The 23,872-nt window shown below is 35.7% G+C and overlaps 1 protein-coding gene across 3 annotated transcripts; it reads right to left on the bottom strand.

Annotated features, from left to right (window-relative positions):
• Nucleotides 1-13,974: 13,974 nt before the first annotated feature.
• On the bottom strand, nt 13,975-23,228 carry lcn15 (lipocalin 15). Of its 3 annotated transcripts, none has more exons than XM_056457093.1 (7): nt 23,045-23,224; nt 21,144-21,283; nt 20,961-21,037; nt 17,907-18,017; nt 17,737-17,838; nt 17,056-17,080; nt 13,975-14,504 (listed from the first exon to the last, which is right to left on the bottom strand). In XM_056457093.1, the coding sequence occupies exons 1-7, from the start codon at nt 23,144-23,146 to the stop codon at nt 14,363-14,365; spliced, it is 699 nt and encodes a 232-aa protein (XP_056313068.1). In that variant the 5' UTR covers nt 23,147-23,224; the 3' UTR covers nt 13,975-14,362. The 3 variants fall into 3 exon arrangements, with proteins under 3 accessions (XP_056313068.1, XP_056313071.1, XP_056313070.1); XM_056457096.1 differs by having other exon boundaries at nt 14,413-14,653; nt 23,045-23,222; XM_056457095.1 differs by lacking the exon at nt 13,975-14,504 and adding an exon at nt 14,662-15,434 and having other exon boundaries at nt 23,045-23,228.
• Between the last annotated feature and the right edge of the window lie 644 nt (nt 23,229-23,872).

The raw sequence follows: 23,872 nt of genomic DNA, 5'->3' as shown, positions 1-23,872 counted from the left end.
ATTTTAATGTCTTCACTTGTAAACTAAAGCATGTTTAAAACTATTTAAAATGAACCTATTATGCAAAAATCACTTTTATAAGATGTTTAAGTGAACTTTATTTATAAACAAATTTCGAGAGGATCACTAAGCTCCGAATACACCTTCTCAGCATCCATATCTGATACTTAGCTACACTAAGCAGGAGGGGGAGTCATCGAGATCTACCTGAGCTCAAACTCCCCTCTCGCCCTGCAACGGGAGGGAGCCCAGGGCTCGAGGATCTTATAAGCTCAGGGCTCTCTCCCGGGACAGCATGCCAAATAAGCTTTATTACCAATCATCAGCTAAGTGTGAACTCTTAAAAGAGTTGTGTGGTAACAGTGTGTGAATATAATGTAAGTATTTTTTATGATCACACTTGATAATAACAGTCTGCAAAAGCACTTAGTAGAACAGACCACATTTAAAGTATTAAAGGGATAGTTCACCCAAAAATATAAAATATTACTGTCTTTATGGATATCAATGGCTACCACACAGTAAAAAATATCTGTTTCCATATTTTGTTATTCACAAGTGTTCATTTCTGTTTATTTACGGTTGTGAATTGCATTATGGGAGCTTGATCTCTGCTCTGTGGACTTTTGATGTTGAAAATTCAACTCTACAGTTAAACAAAGTGACTTTTATTGACATTTTAGTAGTTTGAAGTACTATAATGCATAAGAAATAGTATAGAGAGAACTACATTTGTAAAATAACAGAAAATGTGCAGTTTATTAAAAGTTTTTTGTACTGTAACATACAACACCAACCCAAACAATAAATCACTACTATTAAACTATTAAAAATATTAATAAAAGTCCCTTTTTAGAACTTTTTTCAAGGTCAAAAGTTGTCAAAAATCAAGGTGCAATACAAAAGCAAAAATAAACGGAGGAAAATAAAAACATGAATCCCAAAAATACGCAAAACTGCTAATTTATATCTAAAGATACTTTTTCACAGTGCAGTTGTCCACATTCTTCAAAATATCTTCTTTTTTGTTCACAAGAAAAACAAAGAAACTCCTAAAACTTTAGAACCACTTGAGGGAAATCAAATGGTGATTAAAATGTAATTGGTAACGCTTTAAAATAAGGGTCCGTTAGTTAATGTATTTACCAACATGAACAGACAACTGGTAATACATTTACTTTGTTAATGTACCTTAAAGGTGCTGTATGTAAGTTTTTGACTCTTCTAAAGCATTAAAATGCCATAATATGTTTGCAGATATTTAAGAAACATGCTAAATGAGCGTTCTTGTTTATCTGGAAAACAATGCAAAGTAAAGAGTTACGTGTCGGAACGTCTGTCTTTGTTTTGGTCTTTTGCTTTGGAATTATATTTCAGTACCACGGCTTGCCTTGGTGGAAAAAAGCGTATTTCATTCATTCATTCATTCATTCATTTAGCCAGGAAGGCTCTCAAAGCATATGACCGTGACTGAAATGCGACCTCCGGTGGACAGAAACAGACTCCAAAATGAGACACAGATTCAGAGTTCCACATGAGGTTATTAATTAGCAAATAATTTAAATATTACCAACTTAAACATTAGGTGAGCAGGTTATATTGTAACCCCGTGTCATAACAACACGCTACTTGACGAGATTTGCAGTGATAAGCAATTTAGCTATTTGCACCAGACGAAACACGACAGAAATTGAAATACAGCCATTCAGAAGCACAGAATAGTGCACTCACTGCACTCCAACACTGACTAAATTACATGAGGTGTACCTGAGGTGATCATTGTAATAGTTTTCTGTTGTTCAGCTGCAAGAAATAGGAGCTGTTTCTAAATTTGAACCAGGAATGCAATACATAGTTCAACCACTGGGTGTCAAACTTACATCCTGCACCTTTAAGTTAAATTTCGTTAGTTCATGTTAACGCCCAGTGCATTAACTAATGTGAACAAGCACAAATTTGGATGTTACTAATGCATTAGTTAATGCTGAACTGTGATGAATAAATGCTTTACAAGATTATTCATACTTAGTAAATACGTTAACTAATGGACCACTATTCTGAAGTGTTACAGAGTCATTTTTTTGGGGTGAACTATCCCACAATGTAGAAAATGCAGGGTTCCACACAATTGATTTGTGTTGGGACAACATGAAGGAATTATTCATTCATTTTCCTTCAGCTTAGTCTCTATTTCAGAGGTCACCACAGCAGAATGAACCACCAACTATTCCAGCATATGCTTTACACAGCGGATGACCTTCCAGCCGCAAACCAGTGCTGGGAAACACCTATACACACACTCTCATTCACACACACTCATACACTACGGCCAATTTAGCAGTGGTGGAAAGAGTACTGAAAAAAATCATACTTAAGTAAAAGTACTATTACTTGCATAAAAATGTAGTGCAAGAAGAGTAAAAGTATCTGTTGTAAATATTACTCAAAGTATGATTAAAAAGTAGACCTTTCATAAGTACTCGAGTATTGAGTAGTGAATATTACGATGTAAAAAGCTGATGCGTTTAGATGTAATGTGTAAACGTAACATTCTGTAGTGCATTTAGTTATTGCCCAGCAGGCACACAACATTATAAGATGTTAATATTAGGTTCGATTTAGGTTGTGATGTCAGGTGACTGAAATTAAAGGTCTAGCCAGTGTCTATGGACAATGTTATTTAAATGTCCAATAATGACGTTGATATTTAGTTGATTTTAGGTTGTTAGAATATGGCGAAAATCCAATGTCGAGCTAACATCCTAAACCAACATCATACTGACATCAAATACTGGCATTTATTCATCAGGTATGGCTACCAAAATCCAACATCTGATAGACGTCATAGTGGTAACATCCACACAACATCAAGCTGTAACATCATTAGATGTTGATATTTGGTTGGTTTTATGTTGGATATTGATGTTGGCCTGATGTTTTGTTCTGACGTCAAACTGACTTTCCTTTTCAAAAAAATACAATGTTCATGACGTTAGGGTACGTCAATCTGACATCATGTTGATGTCTTGTGCCTGCTGAGTGTTTAAGGCCATTTCGGTCATCATACAGTAAACGTCAGTAATCTTTTTGGACATCTACTTGGACGCTTTTAATGCTTCCAAACAGTTAGCTGCAATTATAAACTGCACATGTCTTAAGGTGGTTCATTATGATGCGATTTACCTTCTATGTGCAATCTGATTGGTCAGAAATCACAGGACTGACTTTTCTAATCCCCATAGACAGGAAATAATAAAGTAGTGACTGCAGGTTGAAGGAAAGTAGTGGAGTAAAAGTACAGATACTGCAGTAAAAATGTACTCAAGGGAAAGTAAAAGTGCACATTTTTAATACTACTTAGTAAATTACAATTACTAAGTAAAACTACCACATTACAGTCATTTGAGTATTTGTAATTAGTTACTTTACACCACTGCAATTTAGCTTACCCAATTCATCTATAGCGCATGTGTTTGGACTGTGGGGAAAACCGGAGCACTCGGAGGAAACCCACGCCAACACGGGGAGAACATGCAAACTCCACAAAGAAATGCCAACTGGCCCAGCCAGGACTCGAACCAGCAACCTTCTGGCTGTGAGGCCACAGTGCTAACCACTGAGCAACCGAGCTCAGGAATTAAGTTAGTTTATTAGTTTTTACTAATTTAAGTGGATTAAACATCCACTTGAGTTAAGTTAAATTGTCCCCCCCCCCCAAAAAAAAATCACGAATTGTGTTGTTTCAGCTTATTTACACAAAGTAGTTTGAACAAAGCAGCAAAGGTCACTTTTTGAGTGCACATATTTTCAGAATTATCCCACGACTTGTTTACAAAACAAAAAAATCGTTACGCATTCTGCTTACGGTGCATTTTTCAGCCCAAATGGCGCTCTCGTGCTTCCAACTTTTGGTCCCCTCCATTGACAGAAGGGCCAAAAGACAGATAGTGAGAGTGAGAGAGAGAGAGAGAGAGAGAGAGAGACAGGTGGCCAGGCCAATCCTTGCATGCCCTCTGCTCCTTTTAACTTTCTTTCACTATTTCACTCCATTTTGTGTGCTGGAGCTCGCAGTGACAAGCCGCCCCATTCACTCGCCCATTCTTCTCTCCACTTCTCTTTTGTTCGTCCAGTTCAACTCTGTGCGCCTCTATTCATTCCCCAGACGGCCCACCATTGACGGGAGCCCCTGCCTAAGTCACACTGACCCCCTCCCTCTGAAAACACACACACACATGCACGCACACACACACACTCTGCAGCTGCTATGGTAATGAGAGAGGGGACAAGCAAGGGAGAAGAAGGCTGGAGCGAACAGAAAGAGAGATCCTTCTCATGCAACTCAATAACCAGTGTGTGTGTGTGTGTGTGTTTTTCCCTTTGCAAATGGAAAATCCGTCTACCTCCTTTTCTTCTTCCCTCCTGTTGGTTTCCCACCCTGTTCCCTCCCTGAGCGTCCGCACCTCCTCTCCTGACCTCCTCTTTCTCATTCAAATCCGTCTCACACCAGGCCCTGAAAAGGGATGTTCAAAGGTGTGTAAAGCAACCCCGATTCAACCCTGCATGAGAAAGCCGGGTGACGTGCGCCTGTGTGTGCATTTTTTCGACTGTATGAACGAATGTGACAGATAATAGGGGTTGAAATATTGAAACAAGCGGCGTTTACGATCAAATTTTATTGTTTTCTGTGAAACAAACTTTTTTGAGCCCCTTTTAGGCTGATTTATACTTCTGCGTCGAGTGATCGGCGTGACCCATGGTGCCTGCCTTGTGCCTAGTCGTGCATTTACACTTCTGCTTGCTGTTTGTGTTGCTCTGCAATAACTCTTCCGAAACACTAGCTGGCAGTAGGTTTTTATGTTCCTCTGTGTTGTTTCTTTGCGGGTGTTTTGTTTTTTCTGAACGCTACCTTAATGTACAAGTAGCTAAAACTCAATCAGAGGCGGGAACCAGCGGACGTGCAACAACTTAATCATAAGGTGAACACAAAATAGGTTTCCATCTAGAGCTCCTTCACGGGACTCGACACTTGTAAACACTTACTCCATCGAGCTTGTGGCTTTCAGTACCGCCCACACTCGTCACAGCTACCAAGCGGACCAATCATAGAGTTTTGCGATACGCATCGTTGAAACGCCAGCGTTGGCACCAGTCATGGCGAGGAATCTGTGACCGCACGAAGGCTGCGCCGAACCTTTTGCATGCACTTGACACAGAAATATGAACTAGCCTTAACTCCCATGGCCGTTTATATCAAAGTTGATATTTAGCCGCAACATGTTGGTGTTTCCTAACATCTAATCTTTACTCGATGGGTTGTTATCCCAATGCTCAACCCCCAACCTCGAGGACCAGAACATGCACACATACACTATGGACAATTTAGCTTACCCATTTTACCTATAGTACATATTTTTGAACTTGTGGGGGAAACCGGAGCACCCATAGGAAACCCACGCCAACACGGGGAGAACATGCAAACTCCACACAGAAATGCCAGCTGACCCAGCCGGGGCTCGAACCAGCAACCTTCTTGCTGTGAGGCGTCAGCCCTACCCACTGCGCCACCGTGCTGCCCATTGAATCATACTGTACATTATGAAAAATGCAAAGTTCCACACAATTCATTAATGTTGTACCAACACAAATCAATTAAGTTAACATGATAAATTGAACTGGATTAAACATAAAACTATTAAGTTGTCCAAAATAAATCTTAAGAATTGTGCTGTTTCAGCTCATTTTAAATAAGTAGTTTGAACACGTACTTGAATTAGTACTCTGTAATGGTGAACTATAGTAATAAAACAACAATAGTAATATAAACTAATTGCTAGGCCCACACGGAATCTGCGCGTGCAGAAATCCGCAGATTTTTAGCCAATCATTGAATCTATTTATTTACTTGTGTAAATGTGTGTAAATCTATATTTATTTCGTATTTGAAATGTTTATTTTTTTTTCTTTGGTAGACATCAAGGTATTAGTGTAAAATAAAGTTAGATTGTTCATTGTTGTCATGATAATAATTGTAATGATAAAAAGAGGTCAGTGAAATAATGTGTCATAAATTCTTTTTAAATTCTTAGTTTCTTTTACTTTTCTGAATTATTATGCGTTAAAAAGTGTATGCATCAATAATAAACATGAAAAATATTCGAATACAATGAAATATGCTTAAATATACTTTAATACTTAAACAATAAATAAGTTTAGCATATATATATATATAAATATATATTTTTTTAGGCTCATTCTAAAAACGTAGCCCTGTATAAATTTCTGGAGATCGCAAATTACGTAGCCAGAGGTACGTTTGGCTGCATTTGTCTTCAAAGGGCACCTATGATAAAAATAATCTTTTGGAAGCTGTTTGGACAGAACTGTGTGTAGGTATCGTGTGTTCATAGTCATATTGGAGTGATAGAAACCAAAAAAAGTCTCTTTTTTATTTTCTGACGTTAAAATGGGACCCAAATCCCAGTGATTTTGAGGTCCAGCGCAACAACGTGACGTTGGAGTGCGGTTTCCCTGCCCAATGAATTGATTGACAGGCACCATGTTTCTATAATAACGTATACACATGTTCACAGAGCACTTTTTCAAAGAAACAGGGATTATATTTGTTGCAACTCTGTGATTTTTATAAGTTTAACATTTTTTTAAAACAGAGCATGTTTGTAATAAAGACAGTAAAATCACTAATTCTAAACCGCTATAATCACCACGGCCGCATGGTGTCAGTAAATGCGCATATATATATATATATATATATATATATATATGTGTGTGTGTGTGTGTCTACTGCAAACAGCATTTGTGTGAGACTCATCATTTCAGAAAGGCTTGAATAAACTTCTCCACAAATACGTAAAATAAACTTACTTGGCATTTTGACTAATGAGCTGTATTTCAGCTTCATCTGTGTCTGTCTCTATCACTGACTGCTGTTTATCTGATGTAATGCAGGAAAAGCAGACACGCACGTGGGATCGGTGAGCAGGGAGAAGCAGCTCATTTGGATTTAAAACAGCTACAGTGCACTCAGACACTAAAATCGTCAGATTCTGGAGGCTATAATAAATAATCTGATGGGTATTTTGAGCAAAAACTTTACAGACATATTCTGGTGACACCAAAGGCTTATCTTACATCTTGTAAAAGGGGTAAAATAGGTGCCCTTTGGCTATGGGGTGTTATGATGCAGTTCCTTTTCGTGCTTACCAGCTGACTGCTTACCTTCGTATGGACAGCTTTCCCACTGTTACCAGTTTGTCCAGCGGCTCACCACGTACATCAGAGCACTTTGAGATGCAGAGCCGAGTTGACTGTGATAACTTGGTTCGAGTCCCTGCAATAAAGTGGTAAAATCTGAAAACGTGGTAAAAATCAGGATGTGGTGAGAACTTTTCTTTTTCTGGATTGCTTTTCAAAACAATGTCATTTAGGTTTAGGGAAATGGGTGGGCGCTGGTCAATCGTCGCTTTTTAAAACACTTACGCTTGGGTTTGGGGAAAGTGGTGGGTGGGAGTCTCGGTCGGTTAGTCGGTCAGCAGGTGAGAATGGCGTACACAGCAGCCTCTGGTGGATTCGCAAAAACAAAAACGGCAAAAAACATAGCTCCTGGTACATATTTGGGTCTCTCCAGAAATATGTATAGGGGTACGTAATCAGAATGAGCCTTTAATAAAAAACATTGTATAATAAATTCCATTCAGATTGATATTTTTGTACATTTCTATTTATACCCACAATTTAGAAACCTTTTATGACAATACTTAAAATCAGCAATATATTATACATTAAGACTAATTGTCTGATTTTCTTTTTCAGATGTAACACACACAAAAAAACAGAACAAAAATCTAAAATATTGCATAATGACTCAAGCATAGAAACCAAAGAGTGGTAAACTATAACAAAACTGGCATGTAATATGCATGTGTATAATGTGTGTGTGTGTGTGTGTGTGTGTGTGTGTGTGTGTAAGGGTGAACTGGGGGCCTGTGCTGGCAGACGGCTGAGGGGCCCCATGCAGTCTGTAATGCACAGCTATTCGTCTTCTGTCTGTGCAGGGTGACCCGCTAGACCATGTGACATCTGCCCGGCTGCCAACACAGAAAAGAGATGCTGGAGTGCCCATATGGAGCCTCCTTTCTCCAAATACTGACACACAGCTCGGCCCCAGTGTGTGTGTGTGTGTGTCTGAATGTTTCGTTTTGATTAATACGCACAGACACACTCAGATGGGGTTACACATCTGTGAGGTAACAGGCGGAGGGGGGCTGTGAGTGGAGAGAGATGGGTTTCATGCAAACATGTTTCATTTTCAGTAACTTTAAACCACAGAAATAAGTCGTTTTGCAGCGTCAGTCAAATATTCACGCTTCTAGTAAGTGTTTTGGTAAGAAAATACAAAGTGTTTTATTTTCGCTCTCCATTTTTAATTTATATTTTTAGTATTTTGTACTACAGTAATTGTATCACTTTGTTATTCCACATCATAATACAGTATGCTATTTAAAAGTTCCATATAATGAAAATATGGATATACCCACACCAGCGGCGTCGCTAGACCCAATTTACTGGGGCACGTGCCCCAGTAGCAATCTCCGGTGCCCCAGTAAATGCATTGAGATATGATTTACTTCATATGCAAGTGTATTTATTAAGAGTGGCAATTCCGAAATAAAGACGTTATTCTCTATTTGCAACCCGAACCAATGCTGGTGAAAGCAATGTGTTTAATCAAAAAGCAAACTGACGCATCTCCACATCTGCGCAGAGAACCCGCGCGCTTCTCGCACGCGCTGCTCTTCTGCCGGTGCAAGTCCCGGTAGTCAACATGCGCGTCAAAAAAGTAGGCTACTTGCTTGTCACGCACCGCTCATGCGTTGTAAAACCGGCGTAATGGCCTTTTTTGTTTAGCAAGTCGACAAAACTAAAGTTTAAACAATATGACGGTGATCTACTAAGCATGCCTCCTGATAGATTTTTTTGTATGAAGCAAAGAGGAATGACGAGTCAGAAGGTAAGACTTAATTATCTGCCATGTGTCAAGTCTATGACAACAGATCATTTTATAAAACATCATTTTTTTTGTATTTTATTGAATTGTCTATAGAATTTCATTCAAATGAAATTAATATTTCTGCAAAAGATTTCTTAAATGATCTTAGCATCACTCCAGTTGTGTCTAAACATTGTTTTTCAGTTACATTTAAGATTTATATAATATAATAATTATATAATAACAAGAATACTTTTATTTATTCTAAATATTTATAAAAAAAATAAAAAAAAAAAAAATATATATATATATATATATATATATATATATATTTATACTGTGCCCCAGTAGAGATTTATGTCTAGCAACGCCCCTGACCTACACTAAAAATAATAATAATAAATTAGCCGTTTTCCATATTTTTTTTATTCATGTTTTTATTTTTCCCCATTTATTTATGTTTTTGAATTGCATTGTGGGAACTTGATCTTTCTTCTAACAAACTTTAACCTTGAAATGTTCGAAAAAGAGACTTTTATTAACACTTTTAATAGTGTAAAGTGATATATTGTCTGGGTTAGTGTTGTACAAAAAACATTGCAATAAACTGCCAGCACATTTTTCAGACTTATTTCAAGATATATTATTTCTTATACACCATATTTGTAACGGAGGCCTATATAAGCCATAATGGATGACGGGATGTTGGATTATTTAGGAATAATGCACACCTGAGGTGTTGATGTGGTCACACTAGGCCGTGGTCACACTAGGGTTTGAGCATGCAAAATTCTAATGTACGGCACTATGACAAGGAGCAGGACTAAACAAGATGATTAGACATTAGAAAAAACAAGCGATTGGTCCATATTTTAAATTTCTGTACAGAGACGTCATGGTTTATTCATCGATTGTTCTCACGCAGTCACGTGATGCGATTTCGCAGGTCAGAGTTCACCAAGCTCTAACTTTGCAACGCAGCTGTGAAACTTGACGCACAAGCTTACGTTTTCCGAGAGCGCCAAATACGTCTCAAGTACACTTTTTGTTTTCGCGAATCCTCCAGAGGCCGCTGTATATGCTTTTTGAGAACTCTCCATTCGCACCTGCTGTTCTCGCGTAAACCCACCAGAGGCTGCTTCCAATAGTGTTTTCAAAAGCACAGATTGACCAGCGACCACCCACTTCCCTAAACCCTTCTGTTTTTGTCTTAACTGCTTTCTGGAACCGTTCTTTACCGGACTTGAACCCTGTCCTCGGGATCAACTCCTCTCTGCATCTCAAGTCTCTCGACGTACGTGGCAAGCTAACTAGGCAAACTGGTAACAGTGAGAAAGCCATCCATACGGAGGTAATTGGTTATCTGGGAAGCGCAAAAAGAAACAGCGTCATACTGCCCCGTAGCGTATATAATTCTACATAATTCGCTATCTTCGGAAATGTAGATAGGGCTACTTTTTCAGAATGAGTCTGTGTTGGTATGAATGGAAGTCTATGGGGCAAAAAATGCACTGTGACTGTGGCTTGATGCAAAGAAGAGTAATTTTCATTATTTTTCAAATATTTCCCAAGTGATGTTCAACAGAGGGATGATTTTTAAATAGTTTTAATGCTAAGAATTAATTTCATTTGTCTTTGCTGATGACAGTATTCCAATATTTAGCAATATACTAGCTTAAAGTGCGATTTAAAGACGTAACTAGGTTAATTAGTCAAGTCATTGGACAACAATGGTTTGTTCTGTAGCCTCAATCCTTTTGTCACCGCAGTATCTCTTGTATCTCTGATACAAGTTTTATTTCTACACAGCGCTGCAATTTTGGGGTGTTTTGTGTTTGTCTGAGATAATTAGTCTACTGAAATGTGTATATTCCATACAAGCTGAAGCTGAGTGGGATTCATTCAACCGGGTGCATTTGGTCTGGAAGGTGCGGCGCAACTCCTTTAGAAATAACAAACTTGTGCGAACTCTAGAAATACGCGATATGCGAACAATATGCGATCTCCATCAGGTGATTTTCTTGCACAGTCATGCTGGATTCACCTCATTTGTTGACAAATAGGTTGCGGATCTACTGCTTGGCAGTTCGCGGGTACTTCACTGAGCCTTTTCCCCTAAGTAAAGAAACTTTCCAGAGACGTCAGTTTCTTACTCATTTTGTTGCTTGTGGGTTAGAGAAGAACATGGTCATTTTTCAAAATAAAAGACTTTTCAAAATAAAAGATCATTCAGACTCAAATAATAAATAAAACAGAAATAATTAATGATTAATTGTGGTTAATTGTGGCTGAGGACCACTGCTGTAGCCAATCAAAAAAATAAAAAATAAATACAGACCCTTAGGGTGCTAATAATATTGATCTTAACTTATCTTTTAAAATATATGTACATTTTTCAAGTCAAACAAAAAGAAATAAGAGTTTAATAATAGGGAATATAATAGGAAATACTATGAAAAAGTAATAATAATAACAACTAATACTTTTGCCTTCAACTGTATGTATGTATGTATGTATATATGCTAGTGAGTAATTATGGAGGATAAAGCCCCAGTTGTACTAAGTGAAACTTTTTGGGTTTGGGAGAGCAGAGCTGCTTTTCTGTTTGGCTGGCTTTGCTGAATGGAGCCATTCACAAGCCTCTAACCGCATGCTTTCTTTATCTTCATTGTTATCCCCCTCTTCCCTTCACCCACCGCAGTATAATGGCAGGGGGAGCAGACTGAAGAATCGGGTGAAAGTGGAGAGTGGGGGAGGAACGGGCAGAAAGACCCCAAACATGCCGAAGGGCCAAACTAAAAGCGGCCATCAGTCCTGGCTGACAGGTGACGATAGCAGAGGAATGCTTTTCAGGAGCCACTTAATTGATTGATTGATGGTTTTACTAAATGACTGACTAATGCAATGACTGATTAATTGACCTCATTTGACATGTGATATGATATGACACAATGTTGACAAACAATAATAATAATAATGATGATGATAATATTTAAATAAACCACAAATTATGCTACATGTATTAGACATCAGAAACATTGTATTTGTTTAATTAATTACTTAATAAAAAACAAAGTCTGTGTGTTCTGGGTTTTGATTAAAACGTATTAATCATAAATATAAATAAATTACTGCTAAATTTAGTACGTTTCATGCTTTTAGTTAGCTGGACATGCTTTTTGGTCACTAAGAATTATTTTAAAAATTGAGATAAAAAATGGGAATTTGGGGGAGTAAAATAAAATGGAAACAGAAAAAATAAAAAGGGAAAATAATTAATTAAGAAATATTAAAACATAAGGAAAAAATATATATAAATGTATAAATATAATAAATGATTGATGGATTTACTAATTGACTAATGACTGGGTAATTGACCTCATTTGATTTATGACATGACACAATGTTGACAAACAATAATAATGACGATAATAATAAAAATAACAATAATATTTAAATAAACCACAAATTATGTGTATTAGAGATCAAAAACAAAGTTATTGTATATTAATTAATTGTTAATTAAAAAATGAAGTCCGTGTGTTCTGTCATGTAACATTTGTATTATTAATAAATATAAATTGATGATAATAATAATGATAGTAGTAATAATAATAATTATAATAAGTGAATAAACCACAGATTATACAAAATTTATTATAGATCAAAAACAAAGTGATTGTATAATAGTTCTGTGTCCTGTATCTATATATCTATATCTATATATATATATTCTGAAAAATTTATTGAACGTTTTGCATTTTCAGTTACCTGGATATTGTCACTAACAACTTTTTTAAGAAAATTATTTGTTGTTGTAAAAATTGGGGGGGAAAATGGGAATTTGGGGGAATAAAATGAAATTTGGGAAAAGCACCACAAAAAAAGAGGAAAAAATCATTGAGAAGAAAAAAAATAATAATAAAATAAAAATAAATAAATAAATAAATATATATATATATATATATATATATATATATATATATATATATATATATATATATATATATATATATATATATATAATAAATGATTGATGGATTTACTAATTGAGTTACTAATGCAATGACTTATTAATTGACCTTATTTGACATACGATATAGATTTGTATTAATAAATATAAAAAAATTTCTGCTAAATGTATTGAAAGTTTTGTGCTTTCAGCTACCTGGACAATGGCACTAACAATTATTTTAAACAAATATTTTGTTGTTGTAAAAATTGGGGAAAAAGTTTGTGAATTTTGGGGAAATTAAATAAAATGGAAATTGGGAAAAACATTAAGAAACATTTAATGAGAAGAAAAAAATCATATATGAACTTTTTATAGAATAATAAAATTTTAAATTCAATAAATCTAGTATAATACAATTATACAAATATATAGGAAATACATAATAAAAATAATTACGAAACATCTTTTTTTATTTTTGGTATGTGCACATATTTTATTATAATATTTTATGTACCCCCTCCCCCAAATTCTTTTTTATGGTTTGCCAAATTCTCTTTTTCCTCTTTCAATTAACCATCTTTAGTAAAACAAATCTGAAAATGTATTACAGTAGAAAGCAATTATTGCGATTTATAATACTATTTCAGAATACGTTGTATTTTAATCCAATAAACGTGCCGATAAAGTACTTAAAGTACTTTATATATAATTGATTTTTAAATATATTAAAAATACATAATAAAAAATCATTAAGAAAAAATCATTATATATTTATTTATTTATTATTTAAATTTTTTTAATAGAATTTAGAATGTAAACACTCCAAATTTCCTTTTCATACCCTCAATTTACACTCAACATTCACTCAAATGCACACTCATTTATTAAATTATTTTTATGGTTCTCCAAATTCTCTCTTTTTTCTCCTTCAATTCACCATCTTTACCAAAACAAATTGCATTTTCAAATGTATTAAAGCAGCAAACAATTATTGTAATCTATAATATTGATGTATTTTAATCAAATAAACATGCTGATAAAGCACTTGTTTAAAAATCACAAACACAAATGTACAATTTCAAAACACAAACAAACAAAATACACAATTTGCCCTTTTGTTTTGCACCATATACAACGATAACCTAAAACAAGTCCATAGGTTTTTGCAAATTAAAATAAACGTTTTATTACATATTTCGAAAATACAGTTTGATTGTAAAAGCACCACTAAGATTAAAACAAATTGTGTGTAAACATTTATCAAGTAACCACAGTAATACATGTCCATTATTATTATTATTAGTAGTAGTAGTAGTAATAATAGTAGTAGTCTGTTAATAAACAGGTGGAGCACTACTAGATGTTTAAGTCCTGTTACAACAGCTCCACCTGCTGTTTCATTAATGCAGCACAGCCTGCGTTACATTGAAGATGTAATACTGTTGCATTTCTCCAATGACCGTTTGCGTAAAAACAAACAATGTTCCCCAAATGCGTAACAAAAGTGAATATACGTAACCCAAGGTCTCACTCCACAGCAGGCTGCAAGATGGTGAAAGTATAGAATTAGTTATAAAGATAAAAAGTGCGTTACCCATTAAAAACATCTGTCCAATCACACTTTGGGAGGCTGATAGACTGATTGATTAGCAGTTTGTGCAGTTTTGTCCTCTTTGAATTCTGCTGAACTCCTGCAGGCGAGTGAACAGTGGATACTTAAGATTCCATAAACCATTTAAGCTTCTTATGGGTTTTTACAGCAATAGTGTCAAACAGGTATTTTAGTAGATGAAAGAATACTGTAGTAATTACTATAAAGTTTTTTGAACCATGCAATTTTAAAGTGTATTATATTATATTTTATATTAAGTACAACTCTTTGCTAATGAATGCTACAGCATCATGCACTGTAAAATATCAGTAAATTAGCTGTTTTCCACATTTTGCGATTCATGTTTGTATTTTGCCCTATTTATAAATCGCATTATGAGACCTTGATTTTTCCTCCAACAACTTTTAGCCTTCTAAAGTTTGAAAAAGTGACTATTATGAACATTTTAAAAGTTTAAAGTGATATATATTACGGTACAAAAACCTTGTAATAAACTGCCAGTACATTTTCTGTTAAAAGGGATACAGCTGCAGATACTTACATCAATATAGCATCATTTTTGTGAAAATGTACAACAATAATTAATAATTGTACATTACTGTAAGGGGTAGGTTTGGGGTTAAGGTGTGGGTAGATGTTAATAAAATATGATTAATGCGTAATTTAATAAATAATATGAATAATACTCTGTATGATGACTGTTTTGAGGGCGACACTGTGGTGCAGTAGGTAGCGCTGTTGCCTCACAGAAAGAAGGTCGCTGGTTCGAGCCTCGGCTGGGTCAGTTGGCATTTCTGTGTGGAGTTTGCATGTTGTCCCTGCGTTCGCGTGAGTTTCCTTCGGGTGCTCTGGTTTTAAGTCTAAAGACATGCAGTACAGGTGAACTGGGTAAGCTAAATTGTCCGTATGTATGTGTGTGAATGAGAGTGTATGACTGTTTCCCAGTGATGGGTTGCAACTGGAAGGGCATCCGCTGAGTAAAAACATGTGCTGGATAAGTAGGCGGTCCATTCCGCTGTGGTGACCCCAGATTAATAAAGGGACTAAGCCGAAAAGAAAATGAATAAATGATGACTGTGTTTACCTTAATGTAATGGTTGGGTTTAGATGTGGGTAGATGTTAATAAAATACGATTACAGGGAAATTGAATAAATAATATGAACAATACGCTGTATAATCACTGTATTTACATTACTGTGAGGGTTGGGGTAGAGGGAGATGTTCATAAAATACATATAATGGGTAATTTAACAAACAATATAAATATTTTCGTTTACTTCTGGCTTCAGCTGTATCCCTTCTAGCTACAACCATCATTTGTTTATATTACTATACTTGTATTGTTACCATAGCAACTATAAAATTACTATGACAGATGAATTGAAGTACTTTACTATAGAATGGTCCGAAAACACTTTCATATTTACTATAAATTACTATAGTATTTTTTCATGTGGGCTAATAGGGAGACTGGGGTTAGTTGTCACAATCTATGGATAGCGTTTTTTGTTTTGTTTAGATTGTATTTATTTTATTGTTACTCAAAACTAAACTACAAACTAAATAAAGTCACTGTAATATAAAAATAAATATCTGTCATTAATTCACAGTTTACTTCCGTCTAATGTGGTAACGCCCCATTCACACAGGGCGTTAGCATCAACATTTCTCATTCACTTTGAATGGGTGATGTCAAGCATTGCCGAACACAATTGTGGCGCTGCTTCAGAGGCGTTGCTTGCTGCAGAAGTTGGGAATTTTTCAACTTTTCAAGCGCCAATAGAAGCGTCAGCCAATTAGATCGCTTTATGCAAAAACCCCAGCTCAGACAGTAGCCGATTGCGGACTTACTTTATTGGCTGATCCTGCTAGGACGATAGCATCAGCTCCAACTTCAGACAGCCAAGCGTTGACACTGAAGCTCCGTGTGAATCGGGCGTAACATCAGCAGCTTTGGTTGTAATTTGTTAGAAAGTAACTAGTTACTGTAACTATTTATTTGTCCTCTAAAAAAATCTTTTTTCTATATGATACTTTACAATGTTATATTTGTGGCTCTACATTAGATTATTCAGTACTGAAGCCAAATCTGGAGCTAATCTAACAAAGTAATTTATGACAGTCCAAAAATGAGTAGCCCAAATTTGTTAGGGAAAAATAATAAATATAAACGATCTGCTAAACATCACTTAGAAAATATTGGAAAATGAATAAAGGTTTGACTGGAGGGCTAATAATTTTGCTTTCCACTATATATATAAATTTTATAAGTATACTTTATTTACATAACTTATATATACATTTTTTTTTGAACGATAAAGCCTACATAGTAACATAAGTAGATGAGTGATTATCTAGTTAATATCTGTTATGTGTTTGGACAATCACAGTGTAATGGTTTAGTTGTTTTTGTAGTCATATCTCTATACAGACAACCAGCCCCAGCCTCTCTTATGTATGAGGGAATGATAAATCCATACCTTGGTTCTAGATTAGGGCAGGGATCTAAAAAAACAACAAGAAAATAAACGAAATGTCAGCAAACCTGAGTATAATTGCATACGGGGAAAGTACAAATCATGCTCTTGAGACCCGGAGAAAGCCCCGCCCATTAGCGACAATCTCTCTCATTAGCATAGGATGTTAGTCTTGTTTTTGAATCTGCCACTATGCTGACACACAGGCATTTACAGCTCTGCAATCTTGAAAAGAGCACAATCTCATTTGAATTTTAAGCGACAGTCACCAAAATGGCACAATTACGATCACAGCCTAAAAGGGTGAGTTTCAAAGAGATATAAAACATTATTTATGGGGTATTTTGAGCCGAAATGTCACACAAACACTCTAGGGACATTAGATACTTAATTTACATCTTCTAAAAAAGTGCATAATAAGTCCCCTTTAAGACTTAATTAATAAATAGCCAGTATGATCTCAGATCTTGTTGTAATATAATGTCCTCTACAGTGGACAAAAGTCTATTCCTGAGTCCCAGGAGGTTATTCTGTGTGTACAGTGTTTTGTTTACTCAGGGACATTTTGAGGCCCTTTGTCAGGTCACATAAACATTAGCTTCGCTCATGTGTGTGTGTGTTTTTTTTTGACAAAGCAGCTTCAGACATAAAACATTTGTTCTCTATATCAACATGAAAACTTACCAATATCTGTTGGGGTGATAACAGCCTCCTCGGAGAAGCCCAGAGATAAAGCAAAAGACCTGAATTTGTCGATTAAATCTGGCCTTAGTATGGAGGAGCGTCCTGAAAGCAAATTGATACACTTCATTAATGTGTCAAAACTTTTATTGGCATCATCGGTGCAGACTTACCATAAAGAGCTACTTGAGTGTATTCCTTGTTCATGGTCTTGTATTTCAGGACCAAACTATAGTCAGTGTAATTTGTCTCCACAATTGTGACATCTTTTGTGATCTGGTTTCCTTAAAAATGACAAAAATAAGAGACAATGTGTTATTAATTAATATTTGGGGGTTATTTAAGCTGTTTGCTTAAGCTTGTTAAGTGTGACGCCACACGAAGCAGCTCCGGGTCCGAGCGCTCTATCAAACTGTATGGGGAGACTCATCAAATGGTAATAATAAACATTTACAAAGGGATGTAATACTTTCTAAAATCACGATCGCAATACATATGTTCAAAAACTGTCATGTACATCATGATTTTACCTAAAATTCACTTTAATGTGTGATATACAGTAACTAAAAAGTGGTCATAAACTAATACTTTCTCAATTCAAATAAGTACTCGGTTGGACTCAGTAACATTATTCCATACGTCACTGATATGTCACGACTTAACAAGCGGATAATAAAACATTAACAAAGTATATGATGTTTGTAAAAGGCGACGCAGTGGCGCAGTAGGTAGTGCTGTCGCATCACAGCGAGAAGGTAGCTGGTTCGAGCCTTGGCTGGGTCAGTTGGCGTTTCTGTGTGGAGTTTGCATGTTCTCCCTGTGTTCACGTGGGTTTCCTCCGGGTGTTCCAGTTTCCCCAACAGTCCAAAGATATGTGGTACAGGTAAATTGGTTAGGCTAAAATTGTCTGTAGTGTATGAGTGTGTATGGATGTTTCCCAGGGATGGGTTGCGGCTGGAAGGGCATCTGCTGCGTGAAAAATATGCTGGATAAGTTGGCAGTTCATTCCGCTGTGGCGACCCCAGATTAATAAAGGGACTAAGCTGAAAAGAAAATGAATGTTTGTAAATATAGATGAAGCTGAAATTGGCATATTTTGGAAAAAAAAACATTACAAACTTATTATTGGTCCTCTGGATTTGCCATTAATATGTAAGTGTTTTGAGTAACATTCATTTGTGTTTTTTATTATTATTATCAAATAAAAAACTTCAAATAAGAAAATAATTTTTTAAATTTATTATTTGAAGAAAATGTCAATAAGTTTTTATATATTTATATATATATATATATATATATATATATATATATATATATATATATATATATATATATATATATAATAATTATATATTATATATCATTTCACCTAATATTTAAGTTCTAAAAATATGGAATAATTAGATTTAGACCTTTTTTTAATTTCTACAAATTATTTTTCTAATTTCTAGATATTATAAGACTACATTGTCAGTGTATTATACAATAAATATTAGGGTTGGGCGATGTCGACCAATTTGGCATCGTACAATGTCTAATGTGAAACATCATGATGGACGATAGCATGGTCGTCGTAGGCGGCGGTGAATTCATTATTTACGAATTCATAACGAATTAATTATTTGTAGCCTACTGTTTCAGCTACCTGACCCGCATGGTCTTTCTTTTACTCATAAGTAATCATATCATAAGTAAATAAAGATAAATTACACACAAATTACCACCTGTCAGTCACGTTTTTCCACGGGACTCTGGCATGAATAGGCAGAGTGATCTGTGCCGTTTTAATGGTGTCCACAAACTTGGTGGGTAAAAAGGTGCACAACCAACAGGAACCAACCAACAGTATCTGAGGTTTTCACTACAATTACTAAGTACAAGAGTGAAAGCGAAAGATTGAAGCAGTGTACTGACGCTGTGACACGTTACCTGATAGATTCAAAAGACCGAAGAGTCGTTAGATAGAGACAAGATTAATTAAATATCATGTATCCAACTATAGTGAGATACAATCCAGCGGTACTTCCTTAACAAACTGTCTGTCATGTACTGCTCTCTGGGGTTTTGTGCTCAAAACACCCGCTGACTGCTGGAGCTCAGATGTGCACCATACACTGCAGAGCATGACAGGGAGTGTGTGTTGTCACGTGATGTGAGTTTTCAGCGGTATGGTGTGGAAGGAGGGCTTTTCAGAAATGCTAGGTGAAACGCCAGTCTGGACGTTGATCGTTTTTGTTCTAAAATGCCATTTTATAAAACTAAGATGTATTAGTGTAAACACGGCCTAAGTGTGTATTTTTCGCGAGCGGGTTGCTGCTGTGATGAGGGCGGGGTGGAGGATCGTGATACCGGCTCAGCATCATGATGTCTATCAACCCAACCCTAATAGATATAAAACACAATTTAACATTTTGCTTCAAAGATGTACAAATTAATGACAAATCAACTAATTGGAACTTTAAAGAGGTTAACTTTTTTCTATCTTTTTTCCCAGAACTATTTATAGAAAAAAATAAAAAGATTTTATAGAAAAAGATCTAACTTTATATTATATAAATATTTTTAATATGGCTAAATTAACATAAATATACTGATTTAAAACAATCAAATAAGTTAAATTACAAACAAATATTTTAAGGTCATGATTTTAGGTTACTGATGAATTTTATTCTGTTCATTTTTGCACTAAATTTTATTTAAAACAAAGCGGTTTATTATGTATAATTTATTATTATTTGTCTGTTAGATATGAAAGCTGTGCGATAAATTTCATTCATTCATTTTATTTTCAGCTCAGTCCCTTTATTAATCTGTGATCGCCACAGCAGAATGAACCGCCGACTTATCCAGCATATGGTTTTTTTACACAGCGGATGCTCTTCCAGCTGCAACCCATCACTGGGGAACACCCATACACTCTTAATCACACTCATACACTGCGGACAATTTTATCTTACCCAATTCACCTGTACCACATGTCTTTGGACTTGTGGGGGAAACCCACGCGAACGCTGGGAGAACATGAAAACTCCACACACAAATGCCAACTGACCCAGCCGAGGCTCGAACCAGCGACCTTCTTGCTGTAAGGCGACAGCACTACCGCCACCGCGTCACCGCAGTTAATTTCAATATATTTGAAATTATCTGAGGCTTTTCAGAGAGTATGATGACATTATGCAATAAGCCACCCACTCAGACGTTTGAGAGAGGAAACGAGAGCTTACTTTTGCTGAAGTAAGTGAATTCTCCAGGAACATCTGTCTTCTCATATGAATAAACACTGATGGAGCATCCATACGGCCTGTTAGTTCGCATATACAGATCATTAGCATAGAGCTGAAATATTTAGTTTAACGTTGTTAGTGGGGATGGTGTGATCATGTTAATTTAATACAATTTTCAATCACCTCATAGTCCACATAGTCAGATTGACATTTCCACTTGGATCCGGGACCAGAAGACCTTTAGAAACCCTCAGATGGCTTTTGAACATTGAGAAAAACTGCGATGCATCTGCAAGCCCAAGCCGATACCATTCACCTGCGAACTGACAACAAAAGGAAGTAAAGATTGTTTACACTTTATTTAATGTTCTGTAGTTCATACTGTAACATACTGAAGTGTAGAAATAAGTTGTATTACTATTATTATAGCCTAGTTTGTATGTTGCATTGACTACTACAAGACATCTACAATGTTATAAGTTTTAAAACTGCAATATGCTAAATGAGTATTCCAAAGTCATCCAGGTGGTTTACTGTTTCCGTGTTGGAGTGAATTCGATTACAACAACCACAGGCCAAAATATTTATAGAAATATATGAATTTTCCTTAGGCTTAGTCCCTTTATTCATCAGCGGTTGCCACAGCGGAATGAACCACCAACTTTGTTTTACACAGCAGATGCACATTCAGTACTGGGAAACTCATTCACACACATACACTACGGCCAATTTAGTTTATTCAATTCACCTATAGCCCATGCCTTTGCCTATGGGGGAAACAGGAGAACCCGGAGGAAACCCACGAGAACGCAGGGAGAACATGCAAAGTCCTCAATGAAACGCCAGCTGATCCAGCCGAGGCTCGAACCAGCGACCTTCTTGCTGTGAGGCGACAGTGCTAACCACTGAATCACCGTGTCTATATCACCTATAATTATAAAAATATAATTTATAATCACCTATAAAAATAAATAAAAGCTTAAAAAACAAAATGGCGGATCGTCGGATACGCAACATTCCACCAACGGTTAATTTGTGGAGAGATTTACAATGAATCTTACCTGGTAAAAACGTATTTAATGTTATATGTGCGTTTTATTTTATCTGCAGCACGGTTGTGAAGTTTTATAAAGATACCTTTGGCCATTAACATGAGGAGATTTTCTGCATGAAGACCCAGTCTATGATGAAGGACCCGCGAACTTCTCTATGTTGAGAACGTCAAAAGTTGATTGACAGGCTGTGTATCTAAGCAACGGAACGACTCGTCAATGAGGAAGTAGTTTGTCCCAAACAAAGCTCGTCTCCTCTTCACACACTCGAAACTTATTTTTCTTTCACAAAAAGAGAACATTTACTTAGAGCCTATAAATAGCCAATTTCTATTTCTTCTTCTTTATTTATCTTCTGAGAAAAAAAATTGAACAGTTTTAAAACTACAGCCAGCCGCTATTTTACTTAGGCTATGCTAACCAAACTATGAAAAATTCCATAAACTTTCACTGAGTGTGACAAAACTTTAAATGTTTACACAGAGCATTTAACGTAGCCCACACTGGAAAACAATGAGTCTTAAAACAGATAATGTCCAAAAACAGCAGTAAATTTTGCGTGGGTGTACCATATTCAAGATAAGTAGACATTCATCACAAGTTAAACATAAGAACTAGTGTAGCCTATGAAATACTAGCAACACGTTAAACCATTGTAGTACAGTAAAATGTTTTCAATAGTATTAGTAAATAATAACGATCCTGACAAGTGCTATCAAAGAGAAAAATCAGTACCTAAAAAGTTGTAAATCTTTACAGTTGATAAAAATATTTACCAACTAGGCCTACTTTTGGTTCAAATAAAGTAAAAATTACAAATACTTTGCTGATATTGGCCTTCAACATTTACTAATACATTTGAAATGACTATGTAAGTAGTACTGAACAAATTATGAATACTTTTCTGCATTTGATTTTCCTTCTTGTGTGTAAACACTTTAACAATATGATAAACATAGAGATTTCTTTAAAAAAGTCTCTTCTGTAACTAAATTTAAAGCTCAAACTTTGAACAACTGCAATTATACTCACTTTCTCTAGATCAAAGTTGGGCTGAGGTCCAATTGGATCCGGTGTGTTGAAAGAGTGTGTTCCTAAAAACAGGCCGAACAAAAGGGCTAGTGCTAAAGTCATGATGAACGTTTAAACACCTCTGTTTGGAGAAGTGAAGAACACAAAACTAATGACATACTGAAGTGGTGAGGAAACTCCTGGGTTTATATTTGCCAAAAACGAGGGAATGTTTGTGAATGACTGGAGCCCGGCCTCTCACAAACAAAGCATTCAGTTCACTGCAGACTTTTCAAACTGCTGGTTGGAGTAATGTTACAGAATCTGACCAAATGCATCAATATACAGAAAAAACATCCAGTGTTCAGAAGTTCTGTTGGTTTAATCTACATTTAAACCATTAAAAACCATCACATTTTAGCAGTATGCTTGAATTTTTTCTTGTGTGTTTTGAATAAATAAATATCCCTTTAGGATATACTGGTTTACTAAACCACAAATAAAGAAATTACCGATAGAGACCCAAAACAGCATTATAATTTCCATTTAAACAAATATTTTTCTCATTTAAACCATTACAAAATCAACATATGTGTTGGTCTCTATTGCTTTTATTTCAGCAGTGTTGAGATTTCTTGCAAATACATTTGATAGGCATTCACTGGTGTATAATTACAGACAAAAATGGGTAGTAAACATTAGACTTGTTAAAACATTCTGCTTGAAATGTTCCTCTATGGGACAGATTGTGGGTGTAAGACGGCCCTGGACTTTGCACTGGCCAAAACGCAAATGTTACAACACCTCTACAAAAATCACTATTGCTCTAGTTTTCAAGATTTTAGTTGC

The sequence above is a fragment of the Danio aesculapii genome, chromosome 5 (genome assembly GCF_903798145.1).
Source record: "Danio aesculapii chromosome 5, fDanAes4.1, whole genome shotgun sequence".
NCBI lineage: Eukaryota > Metazoa > Chordata > Actinopteri > Cypriniformes > Danionidae > Danio > Danio aesculapii.
The sequence above is the reverse complement of the archived record's forward strand: the minus strand, read 5'-3'. Positions and strand labels throughout refer to the sequence as shown.